The sequence below is a fragment of the Phalaenopsis equestris genome, unplaced genomic scaffold (genome assembly GCF_001263595.1).
Source record: "Phalaenopsis equestris unplaced genomic scaffold, ASM126359v1 Scaffold000369, whole genome shotgun sequence".
NCBI lineage: Eukaryota > Viridiplantae > Streptophyta > Magnoliopsida > Asparagales > Orchidaceae > Phalaenopsis > Phalaenopsis equestris.
Genome location: NW_018164811.1, coordinates 719194 through 733649, shown reverse-complemented (window position 1 = coordinate 733649; position 14456 = coordinate 719194). Strand labels below are relative to the sequence as shown.

The 14456-nt window shown below is 32.9% G+C and overlaps 1 protein-coding gene across 3 annotated transcripts in view; it reads right to left on the bottom strand.

The window, feature by feature from the left end:
• Positions 1–5063: 5063 nt before the first annotated feature.
• LOC110026363 (glycerol-3-phosphate acyltransferase, chloroplastic) overlaps positions 5064–14456 on the bottom strand; it is a 64641-nt gene continuing 55248 nt past the window's right edge. For all 3 annotated transcript variants that reach the window (XM_020727264.1, XM_020727265.1, XM_020727266.1), the window contains 2 exons: positions 13979–14128; positions 5064–5075 (listed from right to left, as the gene is read on the bottom strand). In XM_020727264.1, coding sequence (XP_020582923.1) covers positions 13991–14128 — 138 coding nt within the window. In that variant the 3' untranslated portion in view covers positions 5064–5075; positions 13979–13990. The remainder of the gene's footprint in view (positions 5076–13978; positions 14129–14456) is intronic.

Below are 14456 nucleotides of genomic sequence, written 5' to 3'. Positions count from 1 at the left end.
CAGGAGCCGTTTTGACAGCCCTAACCCCGACAGACCCGACGTTTGGTGCGGGCAGGCTTGCCCATGAGATTTTGAATAGAAACTGGGCTAAAGCCCAACCCGAACCCACATTAACTAGTCAAAATCCGACTAAGCCTGACCCAAGATAAGGCCGGCCCCCAAACGTCCAACAAATATATATATATATATATATCTATAGCGACTGTTGATTTTTAAAAAAAAAATTTTTCTGTCGATTTATTTTTTTTTAAATGCTATTTTAAAATTTTACCTAAAACAATTAATGAGGGCATTAAAAGTGAAGGAAATTGAATATTTATCACTAATCAGATTGATTACTGTCCGTTAATTTAAGTGCTGTAATTGACAGAAAAAATTGCTGCTGAAAATATTTGTTTGGGGCATTTACATACATACCACACAGTTCTCATGTATTTATATATCAAACACCTAAATATTCATATTCACATATATATCACCCAAATTCTTACTAGCATAACATCATCACAATCTTTTTTAAAAGTGAAACACAGCTTTTTATATATAAATTTAATTAAATATTAAATTTTGAATGTTAGATATGTAATACATAAGAATTGTGTGGTATGTATGTGAATTTTTCTTATTTTTTAGAAGGTTGGTGCACAAAATTCACTGAAACATCAATTATTATAAGTTGTGTCAATTTTAAATTGTTTAATTCCCTAACAATAATAAAATATTATTATTATTCTATAAATTTCCAACCCCCACGAATCTATCTGATTGTGGTGGTAGGAGCCAAGCATCTTGTTGCCTCAACTTATCACCACAAGGCAATAAGACTGAATTAATAGACTGGTGCCCAAATTAGGAAAAAAAATAAAAGTAATTAAAATTAGAAGTTTGTTTTTTTTTTTTGGAAGAAAATAAATTAAAAAAATGATTAAAACAAAAATGTTTACGCATCAAAACAACCTACGAAGGAATGAAAACAGCTCTCATAAGTTAACTATTATGACTAAGGGTTTGTTTGGCGCAACTGCAGCTTCTTAGCTTTTCAGCTGCGGCTATGCCGTCCCAAGAAGACAATTTAAATATTATTTGACATTTCACTATATAAATATCATCATCTTTTGATTTTACCTCAAAACTTACAAGACAATAATCTTCCATCTAGTCTTAATATTATTTATTTCAATTAAAATTCTCCTTCATAACGTCAATCATATTGAGATGATAACTTTAATTGAAATAAATAGTAATAATAAGAGAATTACTTTAAATCTCAAATGACGAGCGCTAATTTCAATCAATCTCTAGATCCACTACTACCCCTAATTTGCCCTTCTATTCTTGTATTTTTTTCTTTCTTTATGGACTGTTATCATTGTTATTTTTTCATCATCTTACATGAATCTTGAGGTATTGCATAGATCTTGATGTAATATTTAAAGCATGAAACGGTCAAACCTTAATAAAAAGTTATCTAGAGCTCCGATTTCAACAAACTTGTAGTCAAAATGACTTGCTCGACAAGGTGGACCCAATGGTACTAAAATCAGTCCAATCTAAGCGAAATCAAGTTCAAATCAAGCAGTTAAACAACTTTTAGAAGCTTTTTGAGCATATTTAAAAGGTCAAATGAATTTCAAATCTTGCGAGCTTATAGTCGAATCGAGCACTCGACAAGCAGAATCCAAGAGCCCAAGATTGCTCAATTTCAACATTGTTTGATGAAAAGAAGCTTTCTAGACCGTCCGGACAAAGTGGTTCATATTCCTACATTGATTGCATCCGTAAATCTATAAATAGTCCTATTCCTCTCTTGGAAGGAGGAGAATGTTTGAGGCTTGAGGAGAGCTTGAAGTTTGAGTAAGAGCTTGAAGCATTAAGAATGACATGAAGTCCTACATCACTCCTACGACCGCCGACCACCATTTTCTACCACCTTTCTGCCGTCGTCAAACCCTATTGGTCGTCTTCTGCTCCTTGCAATAAGTTCATCCGCATGTCGATGTTATAACTTGGGAGATTTTGTAACTCTTTCACGTATGTGGGACAAGAGGTCTTTGCAATCATCAACTTATAGTATATTTTTATAACTAGACCGAACTATGTAAATTTTTTCCTTTTTGAGTTTTCTACGTAAAAACTTATGATGTCTCTACTAACTGTTTTCTTCTATCTCTATGTGTGTTGAATCTTCGTGCAACGTTAAGACGATAATTTATTACTCCACCGCCACAAATTTTCTAGCATGCATCAGTTATTATGTTCTAGATATTTTTTGAGACATTAAAAATTTTATATTATATATATATATATATATATATATATATATATATATATAAAAGACAAATTTTCACATGAAAATCCCCACATAAGGGAAAAAATTGCAAGGCCTTGCCCCAGATAAATAAGTCGAGATCATAAATATTTGCTCTTCCTCTTATTTAAAGAGGACAAGCTTATAAAATAATACACTCAATTCTAACTCTTTTTGTGATTATGATGGAATTAATGAGGGTAAAAATGGTAGTCCGACCATGTTGGTTGTACAACAATATTGACGATTGAATAATGGTAGTCGGATCTGGTGATGGAAATATCAATCGAAAGATAGCCATCAAATTAATAATGAGTCGGACAGTGATGGACATCAGTCATAATTTTATAATTCATCCAATCTCCAAACTATCTCCAAATTCTTGTGACAATTATTTATAATTTTCAAGAGAAATACTGCACCAAACCGCTCTTGTGATTCATTTGATTATATACTAAATTTTTAGCATTTAACTGTATTATTGACCTTAAAATCGAGTAAACTTGGGCTCATTAGCTATCGCCAAACTCGAGTGCAAGTCCCTTCATTTGATAAATGAGGGTTTATCTATAAAATCAAAAAGTGACATTTTAAAAAACCAAGCCAAAAACCAATAATTCTACTTCGAACTACACATGTGATTTTATTGACTAAATACAAAAAATTTTAACATTGAAACATATTATTGACCTTAAATAGAGTGAAACTTAGTTCATTAGATCCTCTCATCAAGACGCTCAATTTGATATAAGTAAAACAAAGTCCATATTTATCAAATTAATTTTCAATTAAATTGAAACTTAATTATTTTTGAGTGAATTTTAAATAAAAACAAAATCAATCTGGCTACCTATCTAGTGACGCAATAAACCAAATTTTGTGAAATTCATGGTTAGCTGGATATACCCAAAATCAAACTAATAATGTAATTTTAATATTGCGTGCCGTTCGCTTTAAGGAATTTGACGTCATTGGTTCAATAGAACCCATTTTAAGTGCAATGACAAAAACATCTAAACTTATAGAAATCTATAATTATCATCTGTCGTGTTGACCAATCTTTCTTCTACTTCACGAAGAAGCTTTTTGAAAAAGACTTTGTTATTTAAATGAAATATCAAAACTCTTAGCTTTAGCATAAGTTAATTTTTAATTGGGGAAACTTCATATGACACGTGTAAATACATCGACTCAGTGGTACAAAAAATGACCGGATTCGTTAATTTATAAATACCAATATTTTGGGTGATTTGTATGTAATTGTCCCTTTTTAATTACATGGATTAGCTAATTTTTAAGGGAAATTTTATTTTCTTTGTTTTTAACTGAGTTGCCAGTTATTTATCCTATTGTATAAAATAGTAGTTTTCTATTTTGTAAAAAATATTAATTTAGCCAATGACAACTTTCTTTAATGGCTGACAGAGGTCTACTGAGGCAATGAGGCAGGCAATGGACTAAACTCTACATAAGCTATGTAATTAGATTTAAACCCAATTAGATAAATTTTAAATACATTTAAAATAAAATAAAAGGGGAATTCCGATCCAACTCGGAGTACTGCTCATTTGTACAGGGAAACCTGGTCACGTGGAAAAGTAAGCAGTATGTAGTTGCTCGGAGGGGTGCAGAAGCCGAATTTCATTCCATATCCCTAGGAATTTGTGAAGTTCTCTGGTTATACATCATGTTTTACAAACTTCGTATAACAATCTCTATTATCCTACAGTTGTTCAGTGATAACAAGGTCGCGATTAGCATTGCTCGCAACCCGGTTCAGCATGATTGCACCAAGCATGTTAAGATTGATCGTCACTTCATTAAGGAAAAGCTCGAATATGGGGAAATTTGCATTCCACTTGTAATCTAGTGGCCAACTAGCGGATATTCTCACCAAAAACTTTTCTCAACCGCAATTTGATGATTTCAAATATAAGTTTAACATGACTGACATATATGTTTCAACTTGAGAGAGAGTATTAGAATATTAGTGTGCAGATTTCTTTATTAATTTCCTTAATTTGCTTTTATTTACTTTCTTTTTTTCTTTTTATTCTCTTTTTATTTCTTTCCTTACAAGTACATCTTGTAGTGGGTATTTATACCCCTCCTTACATCAACAAGATTTACCCTGAATTCTATTCTAACATTAACAATTATCTTCTATTAAAAATCTAAAATTTTAACGAACAAATAGCTCTTAAATTGTTGCTAATGTGCAACATCGATGGAGGATTTGTTAGATGCTCCTCTCTTCAATTAAATACCAAAATTCGAAACATACTTTAAAATTGCTTTTTAACTTAGATGTCATGCTCAACTTCTCAACCCAAAAGCAAAATAGTGACATAATGCAAAAAGGAAGACGATGAAAAGGCTTTCAATATTCTTGAAAAAAGAAATGCCATTACATACATCCATCAGACATCGAGTAGCAGATGCAATTGCTCAATCTCTTTGCTAAACAAATTATATCGAAAATATGCAACCTCGACATGGAGGAATGAGTTGCAGATATTATGAATTGGAAGAACAAACAATATAAATAACAAGAAGGAATTTTTATGTGGAAAAATGTAGAGTATGAGTTCCTACTGAAAAATGGCTCACTAAAGAGGAAGCAGTAGGATAAGCTAAATAAAAGGTAAAGCAATTATTATGATGGCAACTCATGTGACCAAAAAGGATTCTTACAGTCATCAAATGCCTGAATTGTCATAATAATCCAAAAAATATATTTGTTCCTTGTTTTTTGAGCCAGCAGGATCTGCAAATCACATAAAATGTTGCTTCGTTAAGTATGGCCCATGCATTTGGGGCATTTACAGACATATCATCCAATTGTTATGTATTTACATATCTAGCAACAAAACTTTACTTCTTACTTATATATGACCCAAATCTTTCATATCACATCAAAACAACGTCATTTTAATTTTTAAAAAGTGAAATATATTTTTTTATGCATAGATAAGGTAGAATATATGTAAAAATTGAAGTTTAAGTATTAGTAACGAAAATACTTAAAACTGAGCGGTATGCATGTAAATCTTCCTACTCTAAAAACAACAATACATCTAGTTTATTCTATAAGAAATTTTGCATTTGCCCGCTCAACTGTTGTGGACAACAACATTTTGTTGTTCTACTAGTTGTGCATAAAACAAAGAAAGAGGGATTGCGCAAAGTCATAGACGAGAGGTTATGCAAACTTTATATAGGTAATACAAAATTTCCATTGCAGCAGTTGTGCAAAAATTTAATAAGAATCATACAGAAAAATGAACGCATCAGCTAGTAGTAATTGCACTTTAACCATAAATTCAGTAGTAGATTTGGGATAAAATGTGATAAAAGCTCAAAGCATGGGGGAAAAGTTATGAATAGCAAATACTTGAGCATCCAGTGCCGGAATAATAAGTATAAAACACATACACTCAGTTGTCAGTGATAGGCTTATCAGGCTGACTGCAGGGATGCAAACCTTTGCATTATCTATCTCTATCATTTATTTGAGTTTTCTTAAGAAGTTCTATTCCTAAATTATTTCACAGTTAATTGGTTTAAAGGCAACCACAACCATTTTAACTGCCAAGCTAATATTATAGAAAATCTTAGGAATTTAAAACTTAAGTTTCTATAAAAATAACTTGAAACCTCTTTTGAGGCATAAATCAAAGACAGGATGCCACTTTTTGGTATCCACGGTAGACTTTACGACCCATATTTTGACGTCATTTTATGAAATGAAGTCGGGTTGGCTACCATCTTAAAAGATTTAGACTAATCTACTTACCCTTGCCAATAGGATAAGTTTGGCTTAAGAGTCCATTTGGAGAGGCTATAACTTTTCAAAAACAGCAAAAAAATAGTTCCCAACCATAAATATTTTTAGAAAACAGAAAAACAAAAAATTCCCCACACAGAGCTATCACGAAAATGTAAAATGTAACACATGCAGAAAGTTGTACCACGCTGACCCTTATAACTAATGGCTAATAAAACCCTAAATTCCACTTTAACCAAACATGGATGAATCAAAACTTAAGCTAAACACAAGGGCATCCAATTGGACTTAAGCTATTAGGCAAGTGGAAAGTGGGACTCATGGATGAGAGACATGTGTTAATTCAACTAACAGTGACTAAAGACTACACCCGAATTTTCTCCAAGAAATATCTTAATATCACAGACAAATCAATGAAGTTACTCAAGTGGTCTCCTGATTTTGACCCAAATCATGAAACTCCCACTATACGTGTATGGTTTAGTCTACCTGGTCTCAAGTTGCATTTTTTTCACCATCAGGTTCTCCACTCTATTGGGGTCATCCTTGGGGATCCTCTGAAGCTAGATCTGACTACTTTCAACCTAACCAGACATTTGGTTGCCAGAATACTTGTGGAAAGGGATATTACTTTACCTGATGTTACTGAAGTCTGGCTGGGCACAGCCCATAATGGATATTGGCAACAAATCGTCATGGAACACAGACCCCCATACTGTACCCACTGTAAGATGTTTGGGCATATCCTTGATAAATGCCACAAGTTTCATCCTAATTTGAAAGCTAAGGTTCAAGTGAATAAGGATGGGTCTAACCCTACTGCTCTGGACATTTTAGTTCCACCTGAGGAGGATATTGTTGCCCCTGTGCCCCCCATGACACTATTGTTATTGTTACTGCGAGTGGTGTGATGCTGACACCTTTAAAACCCATAGAAAACAATACTGATGGACTATTACCTACAAAGGACAGTGTTCAGAACGACAGTCAGGAGAACCTCGCAGCTCCCCCTCTTCAGGAAGTATCCGGTGTGGAGGATACACATACTTCATAGATATTAGAACCTATTGTGGGTACTAAGATTGGTAATCCTTCTGCTTCAGCTCTACCACCTCATCAAACTGATTCTTCGGATGAGAAATGGCAGGTTTACACTTCCAAGAGGAAGAAGAAGAATGGAGATCTACTTGAACTCAAAAGTCTTATGGATGATACTTTGGTTACGTTAGGTAATGGTACACATCTTACCAAGCTGCTAGTTGAATCTCTTTCGAGAACTAGAGTCAAAGGCAAAACAAGATTACGATGACCTCCTTTTTTTCAGCGCCCGGGTGTTTTGGGCTTCTTTATTTTTATATGTAAAATTTTTTTAACTTTTTTGGGTGTGCAGTATCGTCTAGGTTGGGTGTCTATTTTTAGGTCCACCCATACAACCTATCTGTATCTTTTCTCTTTAATATATTAGGTCTTGGGCTTATTAATATATATATATATATAACATACAATAATAGAAATTTAACACTTAAATAATATAAAATTAATATTTCATTAAAATAATAAATTAATTAAATTTTATGCCCATGTTTATTGTAAGCTTAAAAGGGTAGGCATTAAGAAAAAATTAATAACAAATTAATCGATATCGAGTTGAGTACTCGTATTCTTAATCTATAGTAATATTTTACTTTTTCTCAACCAATTCGCAATTAATGATACTTGCACAAACTTTATTTTGACTGAGATATTTTTTTACTTTATTGCCCGCATTGTTATGAATTTTTGTAGCTACTTATTATAATGCACATATGTGTGCTATATATATAATATATTGAATTGAATGATATGTTTATGTTGACTACTTGTATGTTCATGACTGACTATGATAGAATCACCACTTTATGACACTAGTAGGAGAACACTAAGATACTCTCGTGGAAAAAAATATTGATATTAAAGTTCCTTAAGTGATATAATTTTTAGACGGTGCTACTGTGACAGTTGAACAGATATATAATGATATAAATATGTTATTGAAATTGTAATATTCCTTCAATAGCATTTCAAATGTTTATATTGATTTATTAAAAGCTTAAATGATATGCATATCACTTTTTTTTTCCCTTGTATTACTGTAGTTTAGAAATATGAGTATTCACTGATTTATTTAACTCAGGTATTTTAAACTAACTTTTCGAGTTTAATTAGTTGATTAAAAGATAGGCGATAGAAGAAAAATATTTATAAAAAACGCAGACAACCAGTAGTAAGGTAAATTTAATTATATTAATTTACTTTATTTTAGTGACTCTTTTATTTATTAAATAGATAAATATAAAAAATTTAATTCTCATCGTCTAATCGTCTGTTCATGCCTTGGTTAATTTCAAGCCTCGGACTGAGTAGTAACAAGATTAAGCTATAAGTGTCATCTTTCTTCCCATCTCTTCTATCAAGTTATAAGGATTTTTTAGCATTTTTATCTCACAAAATCAAGTGATATAATTTTTAGACGGTGCTACTGTGACAGTTGTACAGATATATAATGATATAAATATGTTATTGAAATTGTAATATTCCTTCAATAGCATTTCAAATGTTTATATTGATTTATTAAAAGCTTAAATGATATGCATATCACTTTTTTTTTCCCTTGTATTACTGTAGTTTAGAAATATGAGTATTCACTGATTTATTTAACTCAGGTATTTTAAACTAACTTTTCGAGTTTAATTAGTTGATTAAAAGATAGGCGATAGAAGAAAAATATTTATAAAAAATGCAGACAACCAGTAGTAAGGTAAATTTAATTATATTAATTTACTTTATTTTAGTGACTCTTTTATTTATTAAATAGATAAATATAAAAAATTTAATTCTCATCGTCTAATCGTCTGTTCATGCCTTGGTTAATTTCAAGCCTCGGACTGAGTAGTAACAAGATTAAGCTATAAGTGTCATCTTTCTTCCCATCTCTTCTATCAAGTTATAAGGATTTTTTAGCATTTTTATCTCACAAAATCAAGTTATAAGTCCAACCTTTCATATCTTACACATCCCTCCATGTCACTTCTACCATATTGAGAAAACTATCCTGGGCTTGCTTAATCCCACATAATCAAGTTGTAAGTTCACTTCTTTCATATCTTATTTATCACATTAAAGAGACTTCTAAGCATTCTTGATATCACAAGATCAAGCTCTCTAAGTGTTATACTTTAAAATATCTTCACTTCTCCACCATATGGAAAGGATATAAGGGCCTATCGATCATATGTGATCAACCTATAAATCCTACCATTAATATTTTCCAATTCCACCAAATATTTTGTATATTCTTTACCATTATGAAGAAATATTTTGAGCTTCTTGATACTATATGATCAAACTATAAGTCCAATTTTAGGTATCTTCACTGTCACATGGAGAAAACCAATCTTTTTGTTCTTTGAATCTTAGAGCCTAGGTAATCTCATCAGCCTTTGCATGTGCAATCACAGGGTACTACAACACTTGTCTAAGCTTCTCCCTTGTATGAAAGAATATTGTAGGTCCCGTTTGTACACCTAAGATAAATCCACACCCTTGATTTCCAATGTACGCTTAGATAAGATAACCGATGATCGTTAACAACATGACTAAATAAGCTAAAGATATTGATGACCCAGAAAGATGAAACCATGGGAACTTGATTGAAGCGATCCTATATTCTGAAATGTTAGTCACCCTTTCCCTAAATGCAATAATCTTCTTTTACCTGGGCAAGTGTCTCTATACAGTATTGTGAAACCAATCTTGGGCAACTGTGGCATAGAGGCCGGTCTAGGGAGTCTTGTCCAGACATCTAGAGGGGGTGGTTGTGAGCGTCATCAAGCAACCCGGAACGGCCTTCCGTTTTGGGTCTCTCGCCCAAATCGAGTGGGATTTGGGAAAGTCGGCATTGTCGCCTAGCCTTTTCTCCTCCTCCCTTTCTCGTCGCCTTTCCTTTCTTGTTTCCCACCTACCTCGGTTTATTTATATGCTTGTTTCTGAGTCTAGGGTTAGTTTTTGTAGTGTGTTTATTTCAGATTTCTTGTGTGGAATCTTTTTCTCCTTTGGTGGTTGTATCCGAGGAGATGGTGATGCTCCGACTGTATCCTACTCCGAGGTGGTGATGTATCTCACTTTTTCGTCTTCCCTAACCCTTCTCCTCCACTCCCCATAGTTGTCAGCCTTGCTGTCCAACCTCCCCGGCCCCCATATACACTCCACCGATCCTTCGACAGCAGTTTCCCCTTGTTGTTCCACCATTCCAGCCCCATCCTAGCACCTATATTGTGTTTCCTTACAGCCTCTTTGGATGCCCAGCCATTCAGGCCCTCCTCTGTCCTTCTCAGCACTCCCAATTGACTACTCACCCCCACTCCAGCTGCCCTTGTTGTCCAACACCTTCCAGCCACCAATCCGCTTTCCGCCGGTCACCTACAACCCTCCATACTTGTTGTCCCTGCAATTCTACACCTCCCTCTCACTGCCATCGACATTCTTTAGTTGCCACCACCACTACCAATCATGCCAATCCACCTAGCCAACCTCCACCGCCCTTGGAATAACCTAAGAGGTGTAACTTGTATCGTGTATGTTGGCGTTATTTTCTGTTGTGTTGTGTTTTAAACCTATTTCCCTATTAATAAAAGTGTGTTTTGTGTTTATTGTTTCCCCAACTAGTTCTGGTATCATTTGTTCTTCTTTTTTTGTCATCTCACATGCCGACAGCCATCTATCAATCACAACACTGCCTAAATAATCCATATTGTTTGTTTCCATTATATAAATTCTGTTTTGAATGTTCACAAGAAATCAATATACTTGATAATATTTAGTTCAAAGAAAATGAATACAATCCACAAGATTTATAATAAATTATAAAAATACTATATTGCAAACACTTTCACAGTTTCTGGCACAAAATATTCAATCAATCCCATCAAATATCAATTCTTAAATTTCATTTGAATTTAAAATATAAATTACAATTCTACACCAAAAGTCAAATTTTAATTTTAATTAATTTTTTTGAATTTGAGTTGAATTAAAAACCAACATATCACTTCTTTAGTTTCCTATAATTACTTAGTTACCCTCAAACTCCTTAATTTTCTCACTAAAATTTCAAAAGTCAAGCCTACCCTCCTCTGGATCTAACTTTGTCCTTGACAACACACTCAACCTATTCTAATCACCCAAAGTTGGCTCTATTTACAGTTAAAACCTACACTTCATTATTTTCGTCCCATTCAAAATTAAATCTACATGTGTTCTCAAATCAAAATTCGATCCACTCAAATCAATCCAATCACAACGAAATAAACAAGTGAAAATTAAAGAAAACAATCCCTTCATTAAACACTACAGAACAAGAGCATCAATTCAAATAACCCTATTATTTAGCATGAACACTGCTAGACTTTGACAACCCTAACCCAATAAGATATATGAAAATATGGAGTAGTTATTTTGCATTGAATCTCAAATGGGATGGATTTTCTACTTGTTTCTTTTTCCTCAAAATGAACTTCTCAATCATTTATTCTTCCAGATGAATTTCCCAAGGAGCAGATCTGAATACCTCTGCAGCACAAAAGTTTTCTACTTCTACCTTAGTAACACACCAACTCATAGGGGTAAAGTTCTTTTTCTGCTTAAGATGAATTAATGGTGCAAAGGATCAAACATTTGGTTTGGTCATTTGACCAAGTCTATGCCAATTATGTGTAATGTTTTATGTTACTTCGCCTTCCAATTTTTCACTTTGGAGTAGTTGGGACCTGGGCATTTCTCTTATCTCTTTAGTGCGATTTTGTTATTTGGAAAAAATCTTATTATTAGTAGTAGTGCAAGTTGTCATGCGATTAAGATGAAGACTAATTAAACACTTTCAGTAATTGTTGTAGGAGAATTCAGCACTTTATGAATGCTTAAAGATTCAAATCTCCTTCGTGCTTTCAGGAGGAGGAATTGACAAACAGATCTTCTAAGCATCAACATAAACAGTTCAAGAATTTGCTAAATTTGCCATTTCTCTTCCCTTCTATGGCTTTTGCCTCATAAATCCCTAAAGACTACTCTGCATGACATGAGTGGAAGTGGTACAAAAAGAAATGTGCAAAAAGTTTAACACCTTGAAGTACCAACCAATACGAACAAATAGAAAATGAGGACTCTTAACGCGGTAAGGATAGAGTAAGTTATTAAATCCACAACTCCATGGAAGAGATCATGGGAGGGGGAAGGGTGGAATTAGGGCTGTAAATGAATCAATGCACTTGCTCAAACTCGGCTCGATTAAGACTCAATCATGTTCGCGCAAATTAATAAATAAATAAATTTGAACAATTTTTAAAAGCTCCGAGCTTAAATGAACCAAACATGAACATATTTGAACTTGTTCATTTATGTCATGAACAACCTCTTTTATTGTTCAACAAATAACTCCTTAAATATTTGATATTAAGCTTGATGATAACTCGCATCATATGTGATATATTTTTTAAATAAAATTTAATTAATTAGAATTTAGTTAATTATAGATCTAATAATAATATAGTATTATATCAATAAATTTTTTTAAGTAATTATTAATAATATATTTATTTTATTAAAATTTAGGTGCTATATATGAAAATACATAAGACTTATGTGGTATGTATGAAATGCCCCTTAAAATGAACTTTAAAGGCCCCACAAACTTCAATTTTCATCTAGCCACTAACAGTTTAGCATCTCCAGATTTTACCTGAAACATACGAAACTCTGAGTTAGGAGTGCAAGCATTGAAGACAATGACAAGATCGCGGCATGCAAAAATCTTCGAAACTCTAATCTCTCATATATCTTTCTTTTCCATTCTTTTCAAAAGTTTGACCTGATTAAAAAGTGGTATTGAGAAAGTGCAGTGTAGTAATTGTAAGTTATATATGATTAAAAATAATGATGGTACAACAGTTCAATATAAAATTCATTTACAAAATTGTCTAAAAAAGCTAAGAAAATGACACAATGGGAAAATCAACACCTACATTTGAATATGGGAGTTGAGTGCAAACTTGGAAGTATGATAATGCCAAAATATGATAGATTACATCCCATATGATCATGGTTCATGAGTTTCATTTTATTTCTATAGAGTTCATAATTGACAAATTAAAAGGTTAGATATGATTTGTTAAATTATTTATTGAATTTTTTATATGAAAATATAGATATTTATTTGAATTTTAGCTCGTTTAAATACTCGTTCATTTGTAATTAACAAATCAAGTACAAATCAACTTCAAACATTGAAAAATTTAAACAAGTCAAGTTTGAACAATATATGAAAGTTCGACACAAGTTCAAGCTGAACACGAACAACTTATAATTATACCAATTCCAAATCATGATATAATTGGCTTAACTCGGCTTACAACCCTAGGTGGGATTAGGGGTGCGGTTAAGGGGTGGGGTAGGAAGGTAGGGAAAATGAGCACGAGCACCAACCTGAATCTAACCGTGTTCTAGAGGTTCCATTATAGATTCTCTATTATAAAGTGGTGAACCTACCGTGAATATTAGCAGCTAAATCACAATATGCTATGGATACTGAAAGAATTCTACAAGAGTGTATGATCATAACAAGTTAGGCCTTTGTATTCTAAAAAAAATGAAAACTTATCATACAGATATGACAAATTAACAGGACACTAAAAAGTAAAAACTGAAACTAAGAAGAAAATTATGGTAGAACATATAGAAAAATAAAATAAAAAAGATTATGGGAGCCTCACGTATTGCAGTGCATTGATAATAAGCAAGAAAAGCTTTTTAAAAAAAGTATAAAAGGATGCTTTAACGGCTAAGTAAACCACCTCTGTTAGAAACTACTGTGCCCATGGTTGTGAAAGCGAGACCTTGAAGTTCGATGCATGTAAGCCTTGGTGTTCATATATAGCAGATTTGAGAATATTGTACTGCTCTGTAACTTCATGGTACACTGCCAATGAAAAGGCTCCCTTTGCCTGTCCAAAAAAAAAGTAGAAATAATAACTCTTATGCAGTGGCAAAATTTAATAGGACTTCAATTAATTTTTATTCGAAAAAAGCAGACATGCTCGACTTTAGAAGGAAATGAACAAAAAAAATAGACCATCCTAATTCATGTGTGTGTTTGTACATAGAAGAGAGAGAGAGAAACAGGACAGTGTGGGCTAATCAATGACAAATAGCAGCACTATGTTAAAACTTAAAGAGGAATCAAAGTTCATGGACTTGATAACATGGCAACAGGGCAAATAGACAAGATGGCATGCTACAATTATAAAAAGTAGGACAAGAAACCATTGCCAC